This window comes from Phodopus roborovskii, unplaced genomic scaffold, assembly GCF_943737965.1.
Source record: "Phodopus roborovskii unplaced genomic scaffold, PHOROB, whole genome shotgun sequence".
In the NCBI taxonomy this organism is placed as follows: domain Eukaryota; kingdom Metazoa; phylum Chordata; class Mammalia; order Rodentia; family Cricetidae; genus Phodopus; species Phodopus roborovskii.
Window position 1 is genome coordinate 16,198,576 of NW_026126410.1, and position 20,498 is coordinate 16,219,073.

General features: G+C 37.6%; 1 protein-coding gene across 1 annotated transcript in view; it reads right to left on the reverse strand.

Moving 5' to 3' along the window:
- Window positions 1-1,501: 1,501 nt before the first annotated feature.
- Window positions 1,502-20,498, reverse strand: part of Ghr (growth hormone receptor) — a 222,419-nt gene continuing 203,422 nt past the window's right edge. Inside the window, exons 6-10 of the mRNA XM_051182481.1 lie at window positions 19,090-19,268; window positions 13,076-13,241; window positions 11,270-11,360; window positions 4,640-4,709; window positions 1,502-4,446 (exon numbers count right to left, since the gene is read on the reverse strand). Coding sequence (XP_051038438.1) covers window positions 3,469-4,446; window positions 4,640-4,709; window positions 11,270-11,360; window positions 13,076-13,241; window positions 19,090-19,268 — 1,484 coding nt within the window. The 3' untranslated portion in view covers window positions 1,502-3,468. The remainder of the gene's footprint in view (window positions 4,447-4,639; window positions 4,710-11,269; window positions 11,361-13,075; window positions 13,242-19,089; window positions 19,269-20,498) is intronic.

Here is a 20,498-nt window from a genome sequence, read left to right on the forward strand (position 1 = left end):
TTTGCAGTACTTGTAAACAATCAATATAAGGTGCTTGAAATACTGGGGACCTTTATTTCTCTTCTGTAAATGCAAAAGCAGAATATCTTCTTATATCCTAGTGAAAGTATATTTCTTAAAATATATTTACAAGGAAGAAATCTAAGAGACTCCATACTGATGGTATTACATTCTGTAAATATGTTTCTCTTATTGGTTAATGAATGAAGCCCTGTTGGCCAATAAGAAAACAAGATAGGAGACAAGGAGGATTCTGGGAGATGTAGTAGAGGAGATTAAAGATGTAAAAACTTGAGAGAAGTGGTCTGGACCCTCTCTCTGGTAAGATAAGACCACGTGGAAATACTTTGTTAGGAATGGGTTAATATGTAAGCCAATAAGAAATACTAGTAACTGGCCAACAGCTTTATATCTAATACAGCATCTCTGTGTGTTAATTGGGGCAGACACGGCTCAGGGACCAGGCTGGTAGGAAAACTGCAGGTAACACCATACCATAGTTTTGTTGAGGTCATGACCTCTCAAAGGACAGAAGTAGCAGGTAGAAAAACTTAATTGAAAGCAGCCACCAAGTGTTATGTATAGTCTTGGCAGTTTATGCAACTGACTGAGGCAGTAAATAACTGTCCAGTGGCTTTACATCCTTTCCTCTCCTAGGACTTAATGCAAGCCTGAGAACATGATTCACCACCTAAAAATCTATGCTTCATGACTTTACTGCCTGCTCATCTTAATCCACACAACCCACCTAAGCCAACATTCTATGCCTTCCAGAGGCTCATATGTTTGAATACTTGGCTCCCAGCTGTGGGCTTTGTTTTAGGAGTTGTGGAACCTTTGGATCTGAGACATACCCATCAGAACTAGGCAGCTGGGGGCAAGGATTGGAAGTTACATTTGCCTCCAGTTCCAGTTGGAGCTTTCTGTTTCCTTATCCTCCAAGGTGTGAACAAGACATACTGTGAGCTCCCACTGTCATGGACCAAGCCAGTGCAGGTATCATGCCTTTCCCACCCTCTAAGCCATGAAGCATAACAGACCTTGCCCCCAAGTTCTTTCAGGCAATGAGAAAAGCAACTAATATAGAGACTTATTGTCTGCCTCCTATGATGACATGTAGGCAACATGATAGACTCTGTCAAAAATGTGAGTTCAGGGAAAACTATTATCCTCTATTCCAGGCAACAAGCTCAAGCAAGTAATGTAGCTTAGAGATAGATAACGCCAAACATCCCCCTCTTTCCATTTCCCCCATATTTCACATCAACTTTAACTCACCGTTTAACTCTTATGATGTGTTCACACTGTGGTTCTGTAAGTCTCTATCCACATGAAGTTGTAGCTATGGTGAGGACTCAGTACATACAAGACAAAGAATATCTTAACCACTTGCTGATGTATTTAAACTAACTCTGCTAAGTCTTTTACTGTGCTAGTCTCAGCACAAAGTTTAGATTAGGGTGCTTTCATTTTGGGGTTAATAGAAACACACAATCAAAAATCCAAGAAAATAAATTTATTGAACTTTGAAGGGAAAAAATCCACAGACACAAAAGAAAGTTAAATATAGACTGCAGGACACAACTAGTCATACTGTGAATGATGGCTTGTGTGGCCAGCAAAGTACCAAAAATGACATTCTGGGACTGATTGAGGTATTTAGCTATTTTTGGCTATAGAAACATGGTCAGCCTATGGTGAAATGGTAAGATAGTTCATCAAAACACACGTCTTTAAGCTGAATAGATTCTAAATTGATGATATTTCATATAAACTAAATCATGTAGCTATTGGAGAAACCATAGCAGCAAGGTAGCAGAAAAATCTATTAAAATCTATTATAAAGTAACACAGTGAACCACAAACACTCAATGCTAGATTGTCACTGCCTCTCCTGCATGGAGGAGAATGTAACACCACTAAACATTAAGCCTGTTTCCCCACAAATGTCTGAGCAAAATGGCAAATACCATTAAAACTTTAAAGTTTCAAGCATTAAAAAAAAACTTAAAATGAGAAATATTCTTCAGTGGGCTGAGAGTCTTCTTTTCCTCATACATCTTTTTTAGGGGGCCAACCCAAAGAACTATGTGTATGTTATTTGGGAGTCAAAGAGGCATTTTTATATTGGGTATTTTCCTAAATATTCTGAGACCAATCTTCCTATGGGTAAATAAGAAATGATGAATCTCTTCTTACTACTTAAAATATATCTTATGAAAGGTTTGATGATAAAATTTCTGCTACTTGTTTAATTAATTCTGAGTTGTCCTTTGTGACTGGAAACTCATTTATTCTGTCCCCCCCCTTTTTTTGCCATGAATTACAAGTGTGTGCCTGGCTGTGAAACAAAGATCTAGGCCTTTCATTTTCTATTCAATTACCTGGTTAACTTTATCCAATGTGCTTCAACAGATGAATTTCTCTTTGCATGTATTAATTCTTAGGTGACTATAGAAACCAACTGTTTTTGAAGAGACAGTGCTGCATGGGTGTGGGAGTCTCCTTTTCCTAATCCCCAGGCTTCTAAAACTCCACTCCACGTGTTTCGACAGCTCCTCCACATCCTAGCCAGTAAGACTGCCATCACTTCTACTTCTGTTAGCATGTGGCCCTATGGCTTCAACTTAAAATTGGTGAAGAAAGTGTTTCTTTCGTAAATATCATGTCTGTTATTGTTTGGTGTGTGATATATTGATCTACATAAAAATTCTTAAATTTTGTAAATTAGAAAATATTCATTTAAACCTTTAAAATGAGTTTATTCCAATACTGCAGGTTATTAGACACTGTAGAGTTAAGAAATTTGAGGAGTTATAAAAAGGGCTGTAAAAAAAAATCTAACTTGTTGGTTTTCTTTAGGTTCATTGACCAAAGCATTAAACCCTCCTTACACTGTAGTTGCCACATCCTTGGATGGATTTTTGTGAACTACAATATGTGTGTAGTATATAAAACAGCCATGCTTAAAGTGTAAATTATTAAAAATATCTTTATCAATTTTATGTCAAAATAAATGTTTTACATATCCAAACTACCCTTCCCTTCTTGCCTAGAATTTTTGTTCTCAGTTATTTAAAAGAAGAAATTAGCCTGTGCTATAATCTGCATCCAATTTCCTGAACTGCAAAAACCACCTGATTGTTTTGCTTTTCCAAAAAGCATGATTTACATACATGAAAAACAGCTAATTAATGCTTAGTATCACAAAATTTAGACCCACAATACAGACAATCACTGCCAATATGCAGTCTTAGAGACAATTCTTCAAAATATTTATAATTCACATTGGGAATCTATCTGATTAAGCATTCTTGATTTCCACTTTAAGATACTGTTTCGACATTTCCGGAAAAGGTATTTTAGAATCCACACTCACCATCACACTCTCCCAACACAGATTTAAAACATGGTTTTGGTTTAGGCATTCATGCCCAGCCATTTCTCTGCTATTCAACATAGGAAAGGCTACTGCATGACTTTGTTCAGTTGGTCTGTGCTCACATAGTCACAAGAGGAGAGGAACTTCTTTTTGTCAGGCAAACGCAAAGCAGTTGCGTTGAGTATAAGGCCCCGTGGAGACTGCACGGTGTGGACCGTAGTGTAGTCTGGGACAGGCATCTCAGTATCTGGAGAAAGCTCTGCTGTCTCGGACATCCGGGCAGTAGTAGTAAGGCTTTCTGTGGTGATGTAAATGTCTTCCTGGTTAAAGCTTGGTTTTACACACGACGTGGCCTCCAAGTGAGCAGCCACAGCGATGCACTTTTTGGCATCTGACTCACAGAAGTAGGCACTGTTCATGTTGTTATTTTCTTGGCAAGGTACAGCCACCTCTGGCTGTGGCTGTGTGTTGCACTGGGCTATCCCTGCCTTCATCTTTTGGCCTGGTGAAAGGACTACACTGCCTGCTGGTGTAATGTCGCTTACTTGGGCATAAAAGTCGATGTTTGCCAGCATAGCGGGATTGCTCTTCTGTGTAGAGGCTGGTTGGTGGGTTGATTCAATTTCAGTATTCAGAAGCGGCTGTGGTTTGTCTTCCGCTGTTGGGGGATTGCAGGGGTGCAGAGAGCCAAGGGGAGCACCATAAGGCAAGTTCTTCAGAGTCTTCTGGTCAAGGCACAAGAGATCAGCTTCTTTTTTTAAGTTCTGTGGCTGGGCAAACTCTGAGGTACCATCACACATGTCACTGGTCTGGAAGTCAGTGTCCAAAATGTCAGGGTCATAGCAGCTGGTACGTCCAGAATCATCATCCTTGGCTCCAAGGGTACTGAGTGATTTCTCACGGGCATTGCTTAGAAGTCTGTCTGTGTCTGACCCTTCAGTTTTTTCATCTGCATCATCAATATCTAGCTCAATAAACTCAACCCAGGAGTCATCATTGTAGAAGTCAGATTTGTAGTTATCATGAATGCCTAAGATGGTATTTACCTCCTCCAATTTTCCTTCCTAGGAAGCAGATAGAAGGTGGAGATCTATGAAAAGCAACTCAAAACCATTAAATAATTTTCAATAGGATGCATTGAGCTTGCAAAAACAAAATAAAAACAACAACCAACCAAACAAAAAGCTCAAACCCTCTCAACAGAGGACAGTATAGGTATTACTCGATTGAATGATGAACAACTTAAGAGCTAATTACCTTGAGAAGATCTGGATCAATTCCTTTAATCTTTGGAACAGGGACTGGGGGTAAAATCAGCATCTTAATTCTTGAAAACAAATAAGATTTTATTTTTACACATCTTAAAGAGTACATGTTCTCTTATTTCAAAAGGTAGAAATAAAATAGAGGCAATACCATGACTTCTTCTAAGTATTTTTATAACTTACATAAGGAGAATTTGAGAAAGAGACAGATGACATGGGCAGATGACAAATATTTGAGAAAAAAAAATCACAAAATCCTTCATTTAAAATCATTTCAATAAATGTGGTTTCTTCTATTTTTTTTTTTTTTTTTTTGCTTAGCACTTTTGATGTATAGCCAATTTTAATACTTGGCTGTGAGGAATCTAACTCCATCTAAAGTTAACTTCCAAGTGACTTATAAGACATCTTTAAAGCATATAACACCAAGAAGAGGAGAAGTAAAACCAAAGTCATTTTTGCCCTTGAAAAAGAGTAGGTGGGACTAAGTTAGCACTACACAGTCCATAGTAATCATAAAACATTTAAGATACTTTCTAATCAGCCTGATATTTCATGAATCATTTAAAATAGGACAGACTAATCTGAGCTATCTCTAATTAAGATGGACTTATATACACAATACTATGATGTATTTACATTTACTCTTTCAAGTATTGCAGTTATTTTTCATTTAAAAAAGATTTGTTTTAATGTTTTTAATGGAAATTGAATTACACTGTGTTCTCCCTTCCTGTCTTTCCCCCAGTCTCTCCCAGTTATCCTCTCTTGAACCCCTTCCATGCATTCCCCTCAAGACTTATTATTTTTATTTAATGTGTCTCTCTGAATATACTCCACAGGTTAAGTGAGTGCCTAGGGAGGCCAGAAGAAAGTGTCAGATCCCCTGGAGCTGGAGTTAGAGGCAGACATGAGTTGCCCTGGGTGGGTCCTGGGAATGGAATTTGGGTTCTCTGCAAGAGAACTATGAGCTTCAAAGTCTCTAGTCCCTAAAATTGCTTTCTGACTGTAATTAATTTCAACGTTTATTCCACAGATTCTGTGTCTTGTTGAAATTCTATTACTTATTGCCTGGCAGTAATCATTTCTTGAACAAATTTGAATAAACCATCTATTTGTTTCCATCACAACTGGAGTTTATGCCTTAAAACTAACATACTGAGCTCTGATGCTCCCAAGTGGTTTTTTTACAGATATGATTCCTAGAGCCTAAAATCTCACCCCATGATTATTTATAGTACAAGATGATTGACTCCTGCATTAAACAATTCATCTAATCCTTACAACTAGCAGAAAGGGATACATATTGTAGGATATTTGATCACACTGTGTGAAGATGTCTCTGTTTTACTTCACCTGCCTAAGGCACCTTTTGATTGATATAATAAAGAGCTGAATGGCCAATAGCTAGGCAGGAAAGGACAGCAGGATTTCTAAGGAAAAAGAGGAACTCAGTGGGAAGACCAGAGAGGCAGAGATTTGTCAAGGAGACATGTAAGAAGTGGGATGTACAGTGTGGAGGAGAGGTAACACAACAGAACATAGATTAATATAAAAAGGTTAATTTAAGTTATAAGAGCCAATTGGGAACAAGCTTAAGCTAATGCCAAGTTTTTATAATAAGAAAAAGTCTCCATGTCATTATTCAGGAGCTAGTGGTCCAAAGAAAGTCTGACTATAGAGATGATATTATCTGTGCACTCCAGTCGTGCAAGAACATTGGTAGAATTGGTTGGTGTTCAGGCCCAGAATGACTGCTCCAAAGCCAGATGGTCTGCCCTACACTGTGCTGCTTTGTCATTTGGTCTGTAAATGCATCCTTCAAGTTTTCAAAGATATAAAAATGCAAAGTAAATTTGTGGGTACCCATAAAAATGGCTGCATTCCATCCTGGCACTAGGAGAGTTCAAAGTTGTCCTCAGCAAGTCCTAAGACCTAACGGTCAAAGGTGTGGCTACAGAAGGATGTTTGGCTGTCTTAGTCTAAATAACAACAGGCCTGAATCTGAGGTGTGGCTACTCCTGACTCTCAAGGCTAGGGAAAAAAAAGTTAGAGCTAAAGTATGGTTACTGAAACCTTAGAATAAGTGAGGAAGGAAGAAAAGCCTGTTTGTTCCATATACATGATACTGTGTTCCCCTTTTTGGATAAGGTAAGAGTAGTGAAAAATAAACTCATGACATTTCAGTATTTCAGTATTGACTGATCTGCCCTCCTGACCTTTTTTTGTGTCTCTCTGTTTTTTCCTTATTGTCTATAGCTAGCCTTTCCCTCAACCTCACTCTCCCCATCTGGTATGGACTTGGGGCCACTAGGCGGGCTCCAATTGCAGCCCCACAAAGACTGTTCCCGACAAACCTCAATAATATGAAACAAAGTTTTCCAAATAGCTAATGTCTGATTTTGTGACACTTCTTCTTTTAAAGATTATGATCTATTTTGGTGGATGTTAGTGGCTTTCTGTAGTTGTGATGACCTTAAACTACAGAGACCTCCCAAACTCCAAGGGTCCAAGCTAGTAGTGTAAATCATTGGTTATAGTGCCATTATTAGGAGAATGGTGATGGTGTAAGCTGTTTGTCTCCTCAAAGCTGTCCTTCTACTTCAGATCATGCACTACACAGGAAGATCAGCCTAGTTTACTACACATCTCAACATTCAATGCTAAGCCCAGAAGGCTCAACTTTTGTTGTTAAAATCAGATTCTTCTCTCAGACAATACATCCCAACCAGTTTACCCTTCTTCCACTCCTCCTATCCCTCCCCCTCAATTCCCAACTCCCCTAGATCAACTCCCACTCTGTTTCCTCTTTACGAAAAAGCAGGTCTACAAAAGACATAGCCAAATAGGACAAAACAAGATACAATAAGACAAGGCAAACGTCTGTAAATTAAGACAGGACCAGCCAGGACCAGGCAGTCTCAAGAGCAGGCAAAAGAGTCAGAGACATATCCATTCTCATTGTTAGGAATCCTACAAAGTCTCATACTTAATAGCAAAATCCTCACTCCAAAATAGAAACCAAAGTTCTACTGTGATTCTGCAGCCCCTTGGTTTCCAACTTCTGCTCTTTCTTTCATGAATGAATAGCTCAGGGGCTGAGTGCATCATATGGTGGGAACAAGCACAAAGGAAAGATAGTCTGGGTTGAAACTTTAAGTACAAATGTACTTAATTCAAATATGAATGTTAACATGAACTTTGCCAGGTTTACTTGTAAATTTTTGGATTATACCAGGGTAAACTTCTTTCACAACACTTGAAAGAGATATTGATCCTGGAGCCCTTGACATCTCTGCGATTTTGAGCGAGACCTGGCACATTTTAATTTTGGAACCATGTGTTAGTTTTGTCCCAATTGGTGCTTTTTCTTTTAATTTACCACTTTTATCACAACATGCAAACTTGGGTAGTGATAAAGGTTTCTGTATGAAAGTGAAAGAAAGTGATTCTTTTCTACAAAACTCAAGCTATCACAGAAAGCAGGAGTTCGATAAGGATTTCAAATGAATTTCACAATTTGTTGATTTTGACTGAGCGTTACAGTTTGTTTCAAGGTTCATTATTCATAGAAAATATACTTTTAGGAAGTGTGGTGCATATATTCACCTATTATGCCATAAAGGTAATAAAATCACAGTTGTGGGAAGGTTCATGTGACTGGAAACTGTTAGGCTCAGTGAAACAAGGCAGATGCAGAAAGACAAATGTCACTATGTTTTCATTCAGATATGGAACAAAGATTTCGGTTTCTCTCTATATTCCTTTGTATGTAGGATATGAAAGCAGGTAGGAGACTCTGAGAGACGAGGAAGAAGTTGGGAGAAATGCAAAGTATAGGGAAGACAATGTGATATATATGAAGAAAACAGAAGGGAGGTCTTCTGGTCCTGAGGAAGAGAAAGGACAGCAAGAAGAGGAGGAGGTTGGTGGGGGAGGGGAGGGAAGAAGAAAACATGATGGTGTCTATGCAAGGAAATATTACAGTGAAATCCATTTCATTATCTTCTGGCCCCACCAAAATAATAAGAAAACAAAATATCCTTTGAGTAGTGGGGATGACTGAGTTTTGTCTGTATAATGTTTACCTAGCATGCATAGAGCACTGGGTTGAATTCTTAACACCACATAAGACCAAGAGTGTTGGAGGCAGAAGAATCAGAAGTTGAAAATCAGTCAGTCTGGGCAAACAAAGCAACACACACATGCATACACACACACACATACACACACACTTCTTTTAAAACAAATCCTGTTTATAGAGAGGATGATATTTCATTTGATGTATTTTTAAAGCTAGAATAACTAGATAACCTCACATATTTTCTTGGCCTTCATGATGTGACATAGACAACTAGTGTTAAGGGTGAAGGTTTTATATACATAGCAATTTTATTTACTACCGCTCCATATAAATTTTGGAATGTCACTAGCTGTGTAGGTTAATTAGCACAAATCCATTGATTTGACTCTTTTTGGTACTATTCAAGCTCACACCTTACTTAAAAATCTAAAGATATATTTATTTTTCTCAAACAACTAAAAAAGTTGTTTTGATATCAATAGATCAAACAGAAATGTGGCCTAAAACAAAACAAAACAAAAAAAAACAAACAAAAAACGATAAGTTCAAAATGAAATTATACAGTGAGTTTTGCTTTCCCCAAAATTTACGTGATAAAATTGAACATGAAACTGAAAATGGAGTTCATTCAATTGTAGTTTTTTGGTATTCTTGGCACTCAAGAATGCTGGCATTGCCTGGATTATTGCTAGTTAAAGTCTATTTTGAGGATGGCTAACTTCAAGGTTGGAGGATTTTGGATTGCTGCAACAACTAAAACCCCATACCATATATTGCTAGATTTCATTTTGAGTCACTGAGACCTCTAGACTTCAGCTGAAAAACTTGATTTCTGTTTTAGATAGAGCAACTGACTATTGGTGGCCCTGAATACCTGAGGAATTTCCAGGATACAGGACTTGCAGTACAAAGACTAACAGAACCCTGGGAATCTTGAAAGTGACATTTGTCCTAGAAAGTGGCTCATGACCTCATGTGATTCTGAAAATATCTTAAATGTAACAAATGACAAACAACATCAATATTTTTCCTGCATGTTGCATAAATATTTTCTGAAATCCATGTCTTTTCAAGTGTAAAAAATGATACTTTATTGTTCAAAGGGATTTAAAAGATCACATTGCCCACAAAAAATGTGGACTTTCAGAGAGGGTCAGTGGTACCAACATGTTCAAACAGCAGTGATTGAATAGTCACACTCAGCTCTCTGGCTTCCAAGAAACTGGAAAATAGAATTTCTTAAAACACGGAAGGAATTCTGACTGAATTTACAAACATAGGTGAAACATAAATCCATGGATGGCCAAAGAATTTAAATGGAACCCAAATTTATTTGAAATCAACATCTTATGAATAAACTTGAGAAAGTGTCAGGTGGCTTCAATTTGTTGTTTAAATTAGATTGTACATGATGATGGCAACAGATCAGATTCTGCAGAAGCTCCCAGGGATACTGTGGGGTCCTGATGTTAAGGGGAGACTTGTTGATTCCTTTTGGGGAGTTCTTCACATATGAAAGTATTGTCAACATATACACAGGCACTAATGCAAACCTCTTCATGTGCTATATGACTTACTGACCTAAACTGTCCATTTTTTCAAGGTTAACACTACAGACTAAGTATAGATGTGGTAAAAGTAAAACCAGAAATAGAATTTTCTGAGCACATTGAAATATCCATTGATGAGAGAGACAGACAGACAGACAGTGACAGAGAGAGATACCATAAAAGAGGGAGCTATTATAGGTTTCAAGAGAAAACTGACTCTAGAGAAATGTCCAGAGACCTACAAGACTGACCCCAACTAACAATTTGAGCAACAGTGGAAAGGCCACCATAAATGCCCTTCCCTGATAATGAGATTGATGACTAACTTATCCACCAACATAGAACCCTCATCTAGTAGCTGATAGAAACAGAGGCAGACACACACAGATAAACACTGAGCCAAACTGGAATCCAGATGCAGAGAGGGAGGACAAGACCAGGTTACAGAAACCCACAGAGACAGCTGATCTGAACAAGGAGGAGCTAATGGGCCTCCAGTCTGATAGCTGGGAATCCAGCATTGGACTGACTCAGACCCCTTGAACATGGGTTTCAGCTAGAAGACCTGGGCAGTCTAAGGAACCTCTGACAGTGGAACCAGGATGTATCATTGGTGCACAAAGGAACTTTGGGGGAACATCTCCCATGGAGGGATACTCCCTTAACCTATAGGCAGGAGGGAGGGCCTAGTACCTACTCCAAATGACTTGACAGATTTAGATGACCCCTCCAGGAAATCATCACCCTACATGTGGAGTGGGGAGGATGGGATGGGAGAGTGGATGGGGGGCATGGGAGGGTGAAAGAGAGGGAGGAGAGGGATGGAGAGGGAACTGGAATCAATATGTAAAATAAGAAAAATAAATAAATAAATAAATAAATAATACCCATTCCTACTTTACAAGAGAAATTTTTTACACCATACAGGGTAGTACACAAGGAGATCAGATTTTGCAAAAACATATCAAAAAGACTGTTTTACACCTACCTTTGCTGTTTTGAAAAAATCACTACAAATAACACCACTGCTACTCCAAATATTCCAAAGATAATAATTAAGAACCATGGAAACCGGAAATCTAAAACAGGAAAGAAAATTTCACCAACAGAATTATGAATAATTGAAGCAAAATTTACATTACACTGTCCTTTCTCACATGAAAATATTTGTTAATTTGAATTCATATGGCAAAGTTAGTGTTTCACTTGATAATCATGGCAACAAAATGGGATGAATTTGGAGTTTTTTCTTTCCCAAGGATAAAACATGCTTGTCCACTGTAAATGTGTATGTGTGTAAACACAGTTAAAGAAAAAGAGGCCACTGGGCCTGGTGGCATACACCTTTAATCCCAGAACTTAAGAGTCAGATGCAGTGGATCTCTGTAAGTTCAAGTCCAGCCTGGTCTACAGAGTGAGATCCAGGAAAGCCAGAGATGCACAGAGAAGCACTGTCTTGAAAACAACAAGAAAAGAAAAAAGAGGTCAAGAGTTTGAGAGAACGTGAGGCAGTGGTGATGGTGGTAGTGCATGGGAGGGTTGGAGGAAGGAAAAGTGAAGGGAAAATGATGTAGTGATGTTAAAATTAAAAGTACATTATTAGAAAAAAGGAAAAAATTCAAAACCAAAAGCACATTTCAAATAGGTTGCAAAAAAGTTAAACCTGTAAGTTTCTCATATGTCTAATATCACTAGGGCTGTGCCAAGAAGAAACTGTTGCTTGTTGAACTTAAGTAAATAATGTCTATGTGATATTTTAAACTGCAATGATATTTTTTTAGCTTGCTCACGGAGGCTATATCAAAATTATGAGGGCAGAGTAACTGTGACATACTTAGGCACATAGAACACATTTTTATAGCTTTAAAACTACGTGTTTATGTACATTGTACTGAGGCTGTTCAGATATCACTATACTTTATGAGTGGTGGGACAATTTGCCTGTGAAACTTCTACCTCTTTCCTTATGACTAAATGCTCCCCAGTTCTTCGAGATTGGTTCCTCATATTCTCCCATAGAGGCAGAAACCAACTATAACTAGAAATCTGGAGTCATCTCTGTGGTCCTCCTGTGTAGGATCTCTAAATGTGTCATGCATCCCATGAATATGAGTAACCCATGGCTCAGTAGGCTTTCTCTAGGTATACACTCATACTTCCCCAAATCCACAAGCACCACAATTTCATTCCCAACTTTAGATGACCTTGTTTCTTCCAGATACAAATGCAAAACAAACACTTGTAGACAAATTTGGAAATATAGATACAAAGAAATATGCAAAGGCAAAAAACTACTGCCTTAGAATTCTATTGTTCAGGAACAAGCCCTGTATTTATCTGAGTTTCCACCTGCCCCAGAGCCATTCCTAAAGCAAATAATTTGGAAACGAAACGAAATCTTTTTCTTATTTTTTTAAATTTTATTTTATTATTTTTAATTATGTGTATGTGTGAATGTGAGGGCAGGTGCCAGCAAGGGCTAGAGGTGGCAGATCTTCTGGAGCTGATGTTACAGGTGGTTGTCAATCTCTTGATGTGGGTGCTGGGAACTGAACTTGGGTCCTGTGGAAGAACAGGAAGTGCTCTTAACCACTGAGCCATCTCTCCAGTCCCTCTTTTTGATTTTTTTCAATGCATACATCTTCTACAGATAGTGACTTCAATGCCTTGTTCCAGATATATGAAACTAAGGTATATTGACCTAGACAATATGCCAATAGTGTAGGCATATGTTAGCTGCTATGTTGTCAAAAGTCATGCTAGCTTCAAATTAAAGGCCCTACCCACACTTTACCTTCTTCACATGTCAATGTGTTCATCTGCGGAAATGTTATATAGAGCATCTCACTGAAGTCGCTGTACTTTTCAAAGTTCCGTTGTCTGGATCTCACACGCACTTCATATTCTTTTTCCAGTCTCAATGAGTATAGTGGAACTGATGTTGACCATAAAGGGCCCGTCTAGCAAAACAAAATATAGAAACATATTGCTTCAGGTATCAACAACTCAATGCACAAATTATTCAATTGTTTTCTCTTTTCTCTTCATATTCTAGAAATTGAGTAGTATTTTAACTTGTCCAGAGGGAGTTGGCTGTTAAATGAAATACACTGAGATAAATTATGTAAGAATAATTTTGTTAAAATAATAATAAATTTGTTAAAATAATAATAATAACAATCCTCAAATTTCTTTTAGAATAAACCCAAAGATATACATTTGCTTAAAGAAATATAGCTATGTCTTTGCCTTAGGTCATTAGGTAGTCCACTAAAATTAAGTTATAACAGATTTAAGGATGGCAGAGCTATACAGAGAAGTACAAATATGTTATCTACTTATTTGGGGCATTACACCTTTGTATGGAGCAATATATTAGAACAGGTAACCCCACATTTACACACTGTATCAAATTATGGCCATAAGAAAATTATGTATCTGTAGAATATATATTATCTGGAAAATCTGGCTAGTCATTTATTAATAATCACAGGAATTGAAATAACTCCTAGAAATACTATAGCTGTCTTGAAATGCCAAATAAGTTTATTTGAAGCAGCTACACACTGTATTCATGCCATAAGTCTTAAACCTACTTCAGGGTAGTCTGTTGCTCAAGAATCTGCATAGGAAAGTGTTGTGCAGCTATTTTCTCTGAATGGAAGCATTATCTCCTGGGAGGAGTGTTCCAGACTTAGGAAGTAAGCAAAGCTCAGAAGGCTGGGAGTTCATAAAACCTAGATGACTCACAAGGCCCTTCTACAAGGATTATTTGCATAGTAATTATTGCTGGGGAGAGGTAACCATCCAATTGCCTTAGCTGCCTACAAGCTGCACAGGGAGCAGCTAGGATGTAGCATTCGTCACCTATCCTGTGGCAGGCTACTCTGCATTGGAGTCACACATACTCCTATAGGTAAATGCACTCAATAAACTCACTGGTAAGGTTAAATTAGGATTAGGTGGAACAATTTATTGATATGTCATCATTGGTATCCCCAGGAAAATACATATAAGAGAAAGTCACTTCAGACCTTGGGCATTGAACATTAGGCTTCACAGCTTTGAAAGGTGGCTATTCCCCTTTCTCAGAGGAAGGCAGTGAGAGTAGAGTCTTAGCCGATTAGATACTGCTTTCAAAGCAGCAGACCCATCATCCATCTTACCACAACATTTCCCTCTAAGTCAAACCCTTGTAGCAGGCGGTGTTCAACATCCTTTCATGTTCCTGGTTATAGAAAATATGCAACACTCCACCTTTCCAACAGCATGGATTTTCATGTAAGTAAACCCTATGATTTGTTTTATTAAGTCAGAAGCTGTGACTAGCATCTGAAACAAATTTTCTTTCACCCCAGTTGGTTTCTACTCACAAAGCTGTTTTCTCTATGTGTATGTGACATGGATGCATTTTCTTACAGGAGCCTCTGAATATATGCACTTTTTTTTTTTTAGACATTATTTCTCTGTGTAGCCTTGACTTTCCTGGAACTAGCTTTGTAGACCAGGCTGGCCTTTGCCTCCCGAGTGCTGGGATTAAAGGTGTGCTCCACCACTGCCCAGCTGTATGCAGTATTTGTATGCTGAAAATGGGACTGCTAATTTTAAGCTTGTTTGTTTTCTTTTTTATAAAGTAATTTTAAAAGCTTGTGTTTAATGCTTGGATCAAGGCCTGGTTTCCCTGTTATTGTCACCAGTATTATTCATAGATTTCACTAACAACTGTAAATAACAGTGAACCCCAGAGACAAGCCCACCACTCTCCCATCTCCCATTTCTTCAACACTTCACACCTGCACCTCCAAACTGAAATCTTCTCATGTGGTTCATACTGTACCTATTCTGACAGTGGCCTGTGTGGGGACATCTTATCTTCCTCCAGGCCCCAGTGAGAGCCTTGTATACTATAGACACTGCCAGTCTTCCAGCACTCACTTCTACCAATCTGTGATACAATTCACTTCCTAGATTGCTTATATTTAACTGCTCAAATTTAATTGTATGTACCTTTCTATGCTATATTTCAGTTTTCTGAGGGAAATTTCAGCTGCATCAAATAAAGAACACAAATTATACCTCTAGGAACTAGAAAAAGGTCAAAGTAATCCCAAAGGTAGCAGAAGGGGATGCCAAATGTAAGAGCAGAAATAGGTGAAGTTGAGACAAGAAAAATATTGGAAATGATCAATAGCAAAAAGGTTCCTTTACATATTTTATTTGGCCTTTAATGGCTGAGCATCAACTAATAAAGAAGTGAGAAAAATTCTATTTACTATTCATAACTGCCTATAATGTTTTGATTAAACCTACTTCTCCTTCTTTCCCTATCCTCTACCACTTTCCTTCTCAACTTAGAGTTCTTTTTCTCTCTCTCTTAAAATACTCAGTCTATTTACTGCTTCTATGTGCCTATGCGTGTGGCACCATCTGCTGGAACACGATTGGCCCCTCAGATCTAGAATCTCTGAAGAAAACTGATTGTCCCTCTCCAGCAGCCATCAATCGCCAAGAGCTTCTCAGGCAGGGGTGGGAACCTCACAAGCCTCTCCCCCATCCACAGTGGAATTTTGGTTGGCATGTTCCCAGCTGCTATGACTTCATGTGTGCAACTGCATTGTCATGACCAGAAAACAGTTTCCTTAGAGATGTCTACTCCATTAGACCCTTCTAATATTTCTTCTCCTTCTTCCTTAATAACCTTTGAATCTTGGGAGGAGAGGATAGGATATTGATGTTCCATTCAGAGCTGAGTTTTCTGCTGCCTCTTATCCTCTGAATGTTGACTGTGGTTCTCTGTGTTAATCACTGTCTATTGAGAAAAGAAGCCTCTCTGATGAGGGTCAGGAGCTGCATTAATCTATGAGGAGAATGATAATAACTTGGGGTGGGGCAGTTAATTACTATGTCCATTTAGAAGAATAATGATGCTATGTTCTCCTCCAGGGCTCATAATCTAGCCAGATGTATTATTTTGGCCCAACAAATGAGGTCAGGCATGGGTTCCACCTTGTGAAGAGAAGTCTCTAAGTCTAACCAGAAGGTAGTTATTCCTATAACATTTGCACTCCTATTAGTGGGTCTATCTTTCCAGGCAAGTAACTCCAAGCATTCACAGAAGGCTGAGATTGTTGATGATAGAATTTTCTAATTTGTTCATAGAAATAAAAATTAGTATGGTGACTATTGAAAAGAGTATAGATGTCACTCAGATATTTAAAAACAGAGTTGACATATGATCTAGTTATTTCATTAATGGTTTTATATTCAAAGTAAAATTAGTATGTTGAAGATATATTTTCCTGTTCATGATAATGCTAGTATCACTTGCAATAGACAAAATATGGATCAACCTGGGTCCATTGATAGATAAAAGGGTTAGAAAATGGGATATATGGGGAATGGAAAGCTATGATCCTTACTGAATATTTTTTTTTCCAATATGGATGATGGTAGAATAATTCAGATAAAATGTGACAGGCACAGAAAGGCAAACTCTGCATGATATCATTTATATATGGACTCAGCAAAGGTAAATCATAAGCAGACCACCTTTGTAATCACCAGGGCCTGGAAGTTTGGAGGTTTGGTTAGATGCTGGTTTAAAAAAAATCCAGTTAGTTTGGAGGAATATGCTAAAGGGAGCCACTGAACAGCTTAAAGCAACAGTTCTCAACTGTGGGTAGCACCTCTTTGGGGGTCAAAAAACACTTATACAGGGGTTGCTGAAGATATTTACATTGTGATTCATAATAGTAGCAAAATTACAGTTATGAAGTAGCAACAGAAATAACTTTATGTTTAGGGGTCACCACAGCATGAGCAACGGTATTAAAAGGTAGCAATATTCAGAAGGTTGAGAACCACTGCCTTAGATGCTAAAGTTAATAACTATGAATTGTACTAAGGAGAGCAGATTTTACACTGTCAGTTAAAATAATTTATGTAAAAAGAATACATACATTAATTGCTCTACTGAACCATCATGCCATGTGTAAGTATTTTTAAAACATCTTTGACATGATAAGAAGTAATGATAATTAGTATAATTATTCTCAGAATATTTGCAAACATTTTATCTAGTGAACTGGTTCACTGCCATGTACAGTTTGGAAGTTTTCACCATTTTTGCTAATATCACCATGGACCTTTTTGGAGTTAGTCTTGGATGTTGGAAGGCTATCAAACTCATGGTTATAAATACACAATTTTTAAAAGTCTACATTTCTCCTAGAAGTCAAAATTTATCATTGGAACAAACACTGTCATATGTTTAATGGAAGTGTAAATTTCTTTCTTAAGAAATGTTAGACAAGTCAAATATGAGTAACTATCTACTAGTATTATCTGCTGTTATTCATGTAAAATTTGTTTCATGTAAAAGAGCTGCTAGTTCAGTTGTTGAATCAGTCATTTGTTTTGCTCCATCATTACTTTTGAATAAAGTAATTATTGCTCTTCATGAACCACATAGACGCTTAGATATTGATGAATTCAAGGGTTGAGATTTAAACACAGTCTCCTATGAAACCATTTCCACCCTTTCCTGTAAACTGCACAGTGATGAAGAATATAGTGTCTATTAGTAAACAATGGGACCACTGCCTCAACTCATGACAAGAGCCAGTAGTTTCCTTATTAATATTTTTTTGTTTTGTGGAATAAACATGGTATAGTATACCATGAAATTAGCATTGACCTTGTATGTTCCCTTGAAACAGACTCAAGAGCTCACAGAGGTACACGGTACTCATTTTGAAAACTGCTACCTCAGGCACCTTCAGTACCTTATGCAAAGTAGTTGTTCCTATACCTAGTTGTTGAATAAATGTTTGATTATGACTCGGATTTAGAAATTCTGGTTTGACTTAGCATCCAACCAGCCACTTTTGGTACCAACTTAACAAACCAGGTGTCTAAATTATAATGATTCAGAAAACAGAACGTTGAAGACAAGTAACTGCAGCAGCTCAAGTTTTACTCTCTGCTAATGACAAAATTGACTTCCATCTTTGATTCTGCACTGAAGGACAGGGCCTTGTGTCTCAAAATTTAGGGAGTGATCTCTGCCAGAGTGCTGAGTACAACCTCATGCCTATCCAGAAATTGCTTGGCTTGGCCAGGGCAGTGGATGTGGTTAGACTGATTTAAAATTAGTTATATTTGGAATGGCATGGTAATCCTGCTTCCCTTCTTGTTGTGTGCCATGTGGAATTTATCTCAGTGCTGAGTTCCCATGCTCTTGGCAGGGAAGTGAGAAGTTCAGGAGCCAACTTGTTTTCTGCTCGCCTATGTTGGGACCTCTTAGCTTGATTTTCTCTGAGGCATGTAACCTCTGTGGGGTAAATCCCGTCTCTATGGCTCTCTCCTGGAGAGACCTAAGAACAAATATTAACGGAGGTCTAATGAGTAGCAACAGCTACAATCATGGGTTGACATTTGTCCATAGTGTACTATTGACCTTGATCATGAGCCTACTCATGTCCCGCCACATCTCTAAAGATAGCAAAAAAGTTAGTCTGTGACCTTGCTCCATGGTTAAACTGAATACTGAAGATAACTAAGGAAATGGCTTTCTTCTTCCAATATTTTTTCATATATCTACATGGAAGATTCACTTCACCATCTGATGCTGCATATAATTTTAAGATATTAATTTAATGATTACATCAGTTTTACTCTGATAATAAGTTGTAGGATGCACAGCTTGGGCATGTGGTATTAGGTGGGAGAAAATATTATCACAAATGAGAAAGTGATTGTTGAATTGGGAAGAAGAAATGTCAAAGTGTAGGATGCAGTGACTCTTACCACTTTCCACTTAGTTTCGTTTACTTCTTTGAATTGAACTTCATACTCCAGAATTATCCATCCCTTCCTAATGTCTGCACTGGGTGGTGGCTGCCATCTCACTTGGATGTCTCCATGAATCCCGGTCAAACTGATGTTTAGTAAAGTCCAGTTGAGGCCAATGGGTGGATCAGGTTGCACTGTGAATTCAATGGAGAATCAGTTCCCAGATAAACACTCTTGACATTAATAGCTTGCATTCTTCAGAGACCAAATTAATTCATTCATTTTGATCACACCCTTAATTCTTCCAGCAATCCACATTATTAAAATTCTACTTTATAACACAGTAGCATTTTTTAATATAAAAATGATCTGTTTCATTTTAAAAACACATATAAAAACTCCCCCAATTCCCTTTTTTATCTCAAATCTGATACATCACTTTCATTGGAAGACTTGCCATGCTACATACTTGTTTTAGCAAAAAAAAAAAAAAAAAAAAAAAAAAAAATAAATAAATAAATAAAAATGAAGAGATAGAGAATCAGAAAGACTTCATTTTAAAAATGTGGCCTGCTTTGGGACAGGAAGTAGAGGATTATTTTCCTCCCTGTGAAAAGACTTTACTTTATGCATCTCTATGCTGCTATAGTCTCCTGAGTGCTTTACAAATGCTTCCTAGGTTTGCCACCGTCCTAGCCATCCTATTTTGTCTCTTAGTCACAAGGAAGAAGGCCTAACGTTGTTAGGTTGAGCTAGTGAAAACCCAGTGTTCTCTCTTTGCTTATGTTAAGTGAGCAATTTGAAATTGTATTTTGTTCAGTTGCTGCTGGTAATCCTATTATATTCTTACATAAACCCCTGTATTTTTATTATAAGGACAATAAAGACTAGAGTTTCATAAACTAGGATGATGAAGACAAGCATGAATTCCAAAGTTAGAGTTTATATATACATTTATGCTGTGTCCTAGATAGGGCTTATTACCAAGTGTTTTGTAATTATTTGAGATGCACAGTTAATGTTTACTTTATTTCTTAACATATGCACATAGATACTTAGAAAGTTTGGGTCCCTAGAATTAATCAGATAAACCTGTAGATAAATATTATAAGGAGATCTCACTGAGTCAAAGAAAGAAACTTTTGCATTGACTCAGAGTAGACTCACACCTCTAATGGAAGGGTTTGCTTTCTCACACACACACCAGCTATTTTTTGAAATAAGAAAGTAATTAGATGTATACATGAATACATTTTAGGAATTAAAATTGAAGGCTATTCAAACTACATATGACTATACAATGACAGAAATACTTTTCCTGGATTTGTTAGGAATTGAGAAATAAGCACAACCTTAACTTTTTAAATGACTAATTTTAAATATGTATTTGCATTTTAATTGTTTTTAAAGCATACAAATACATT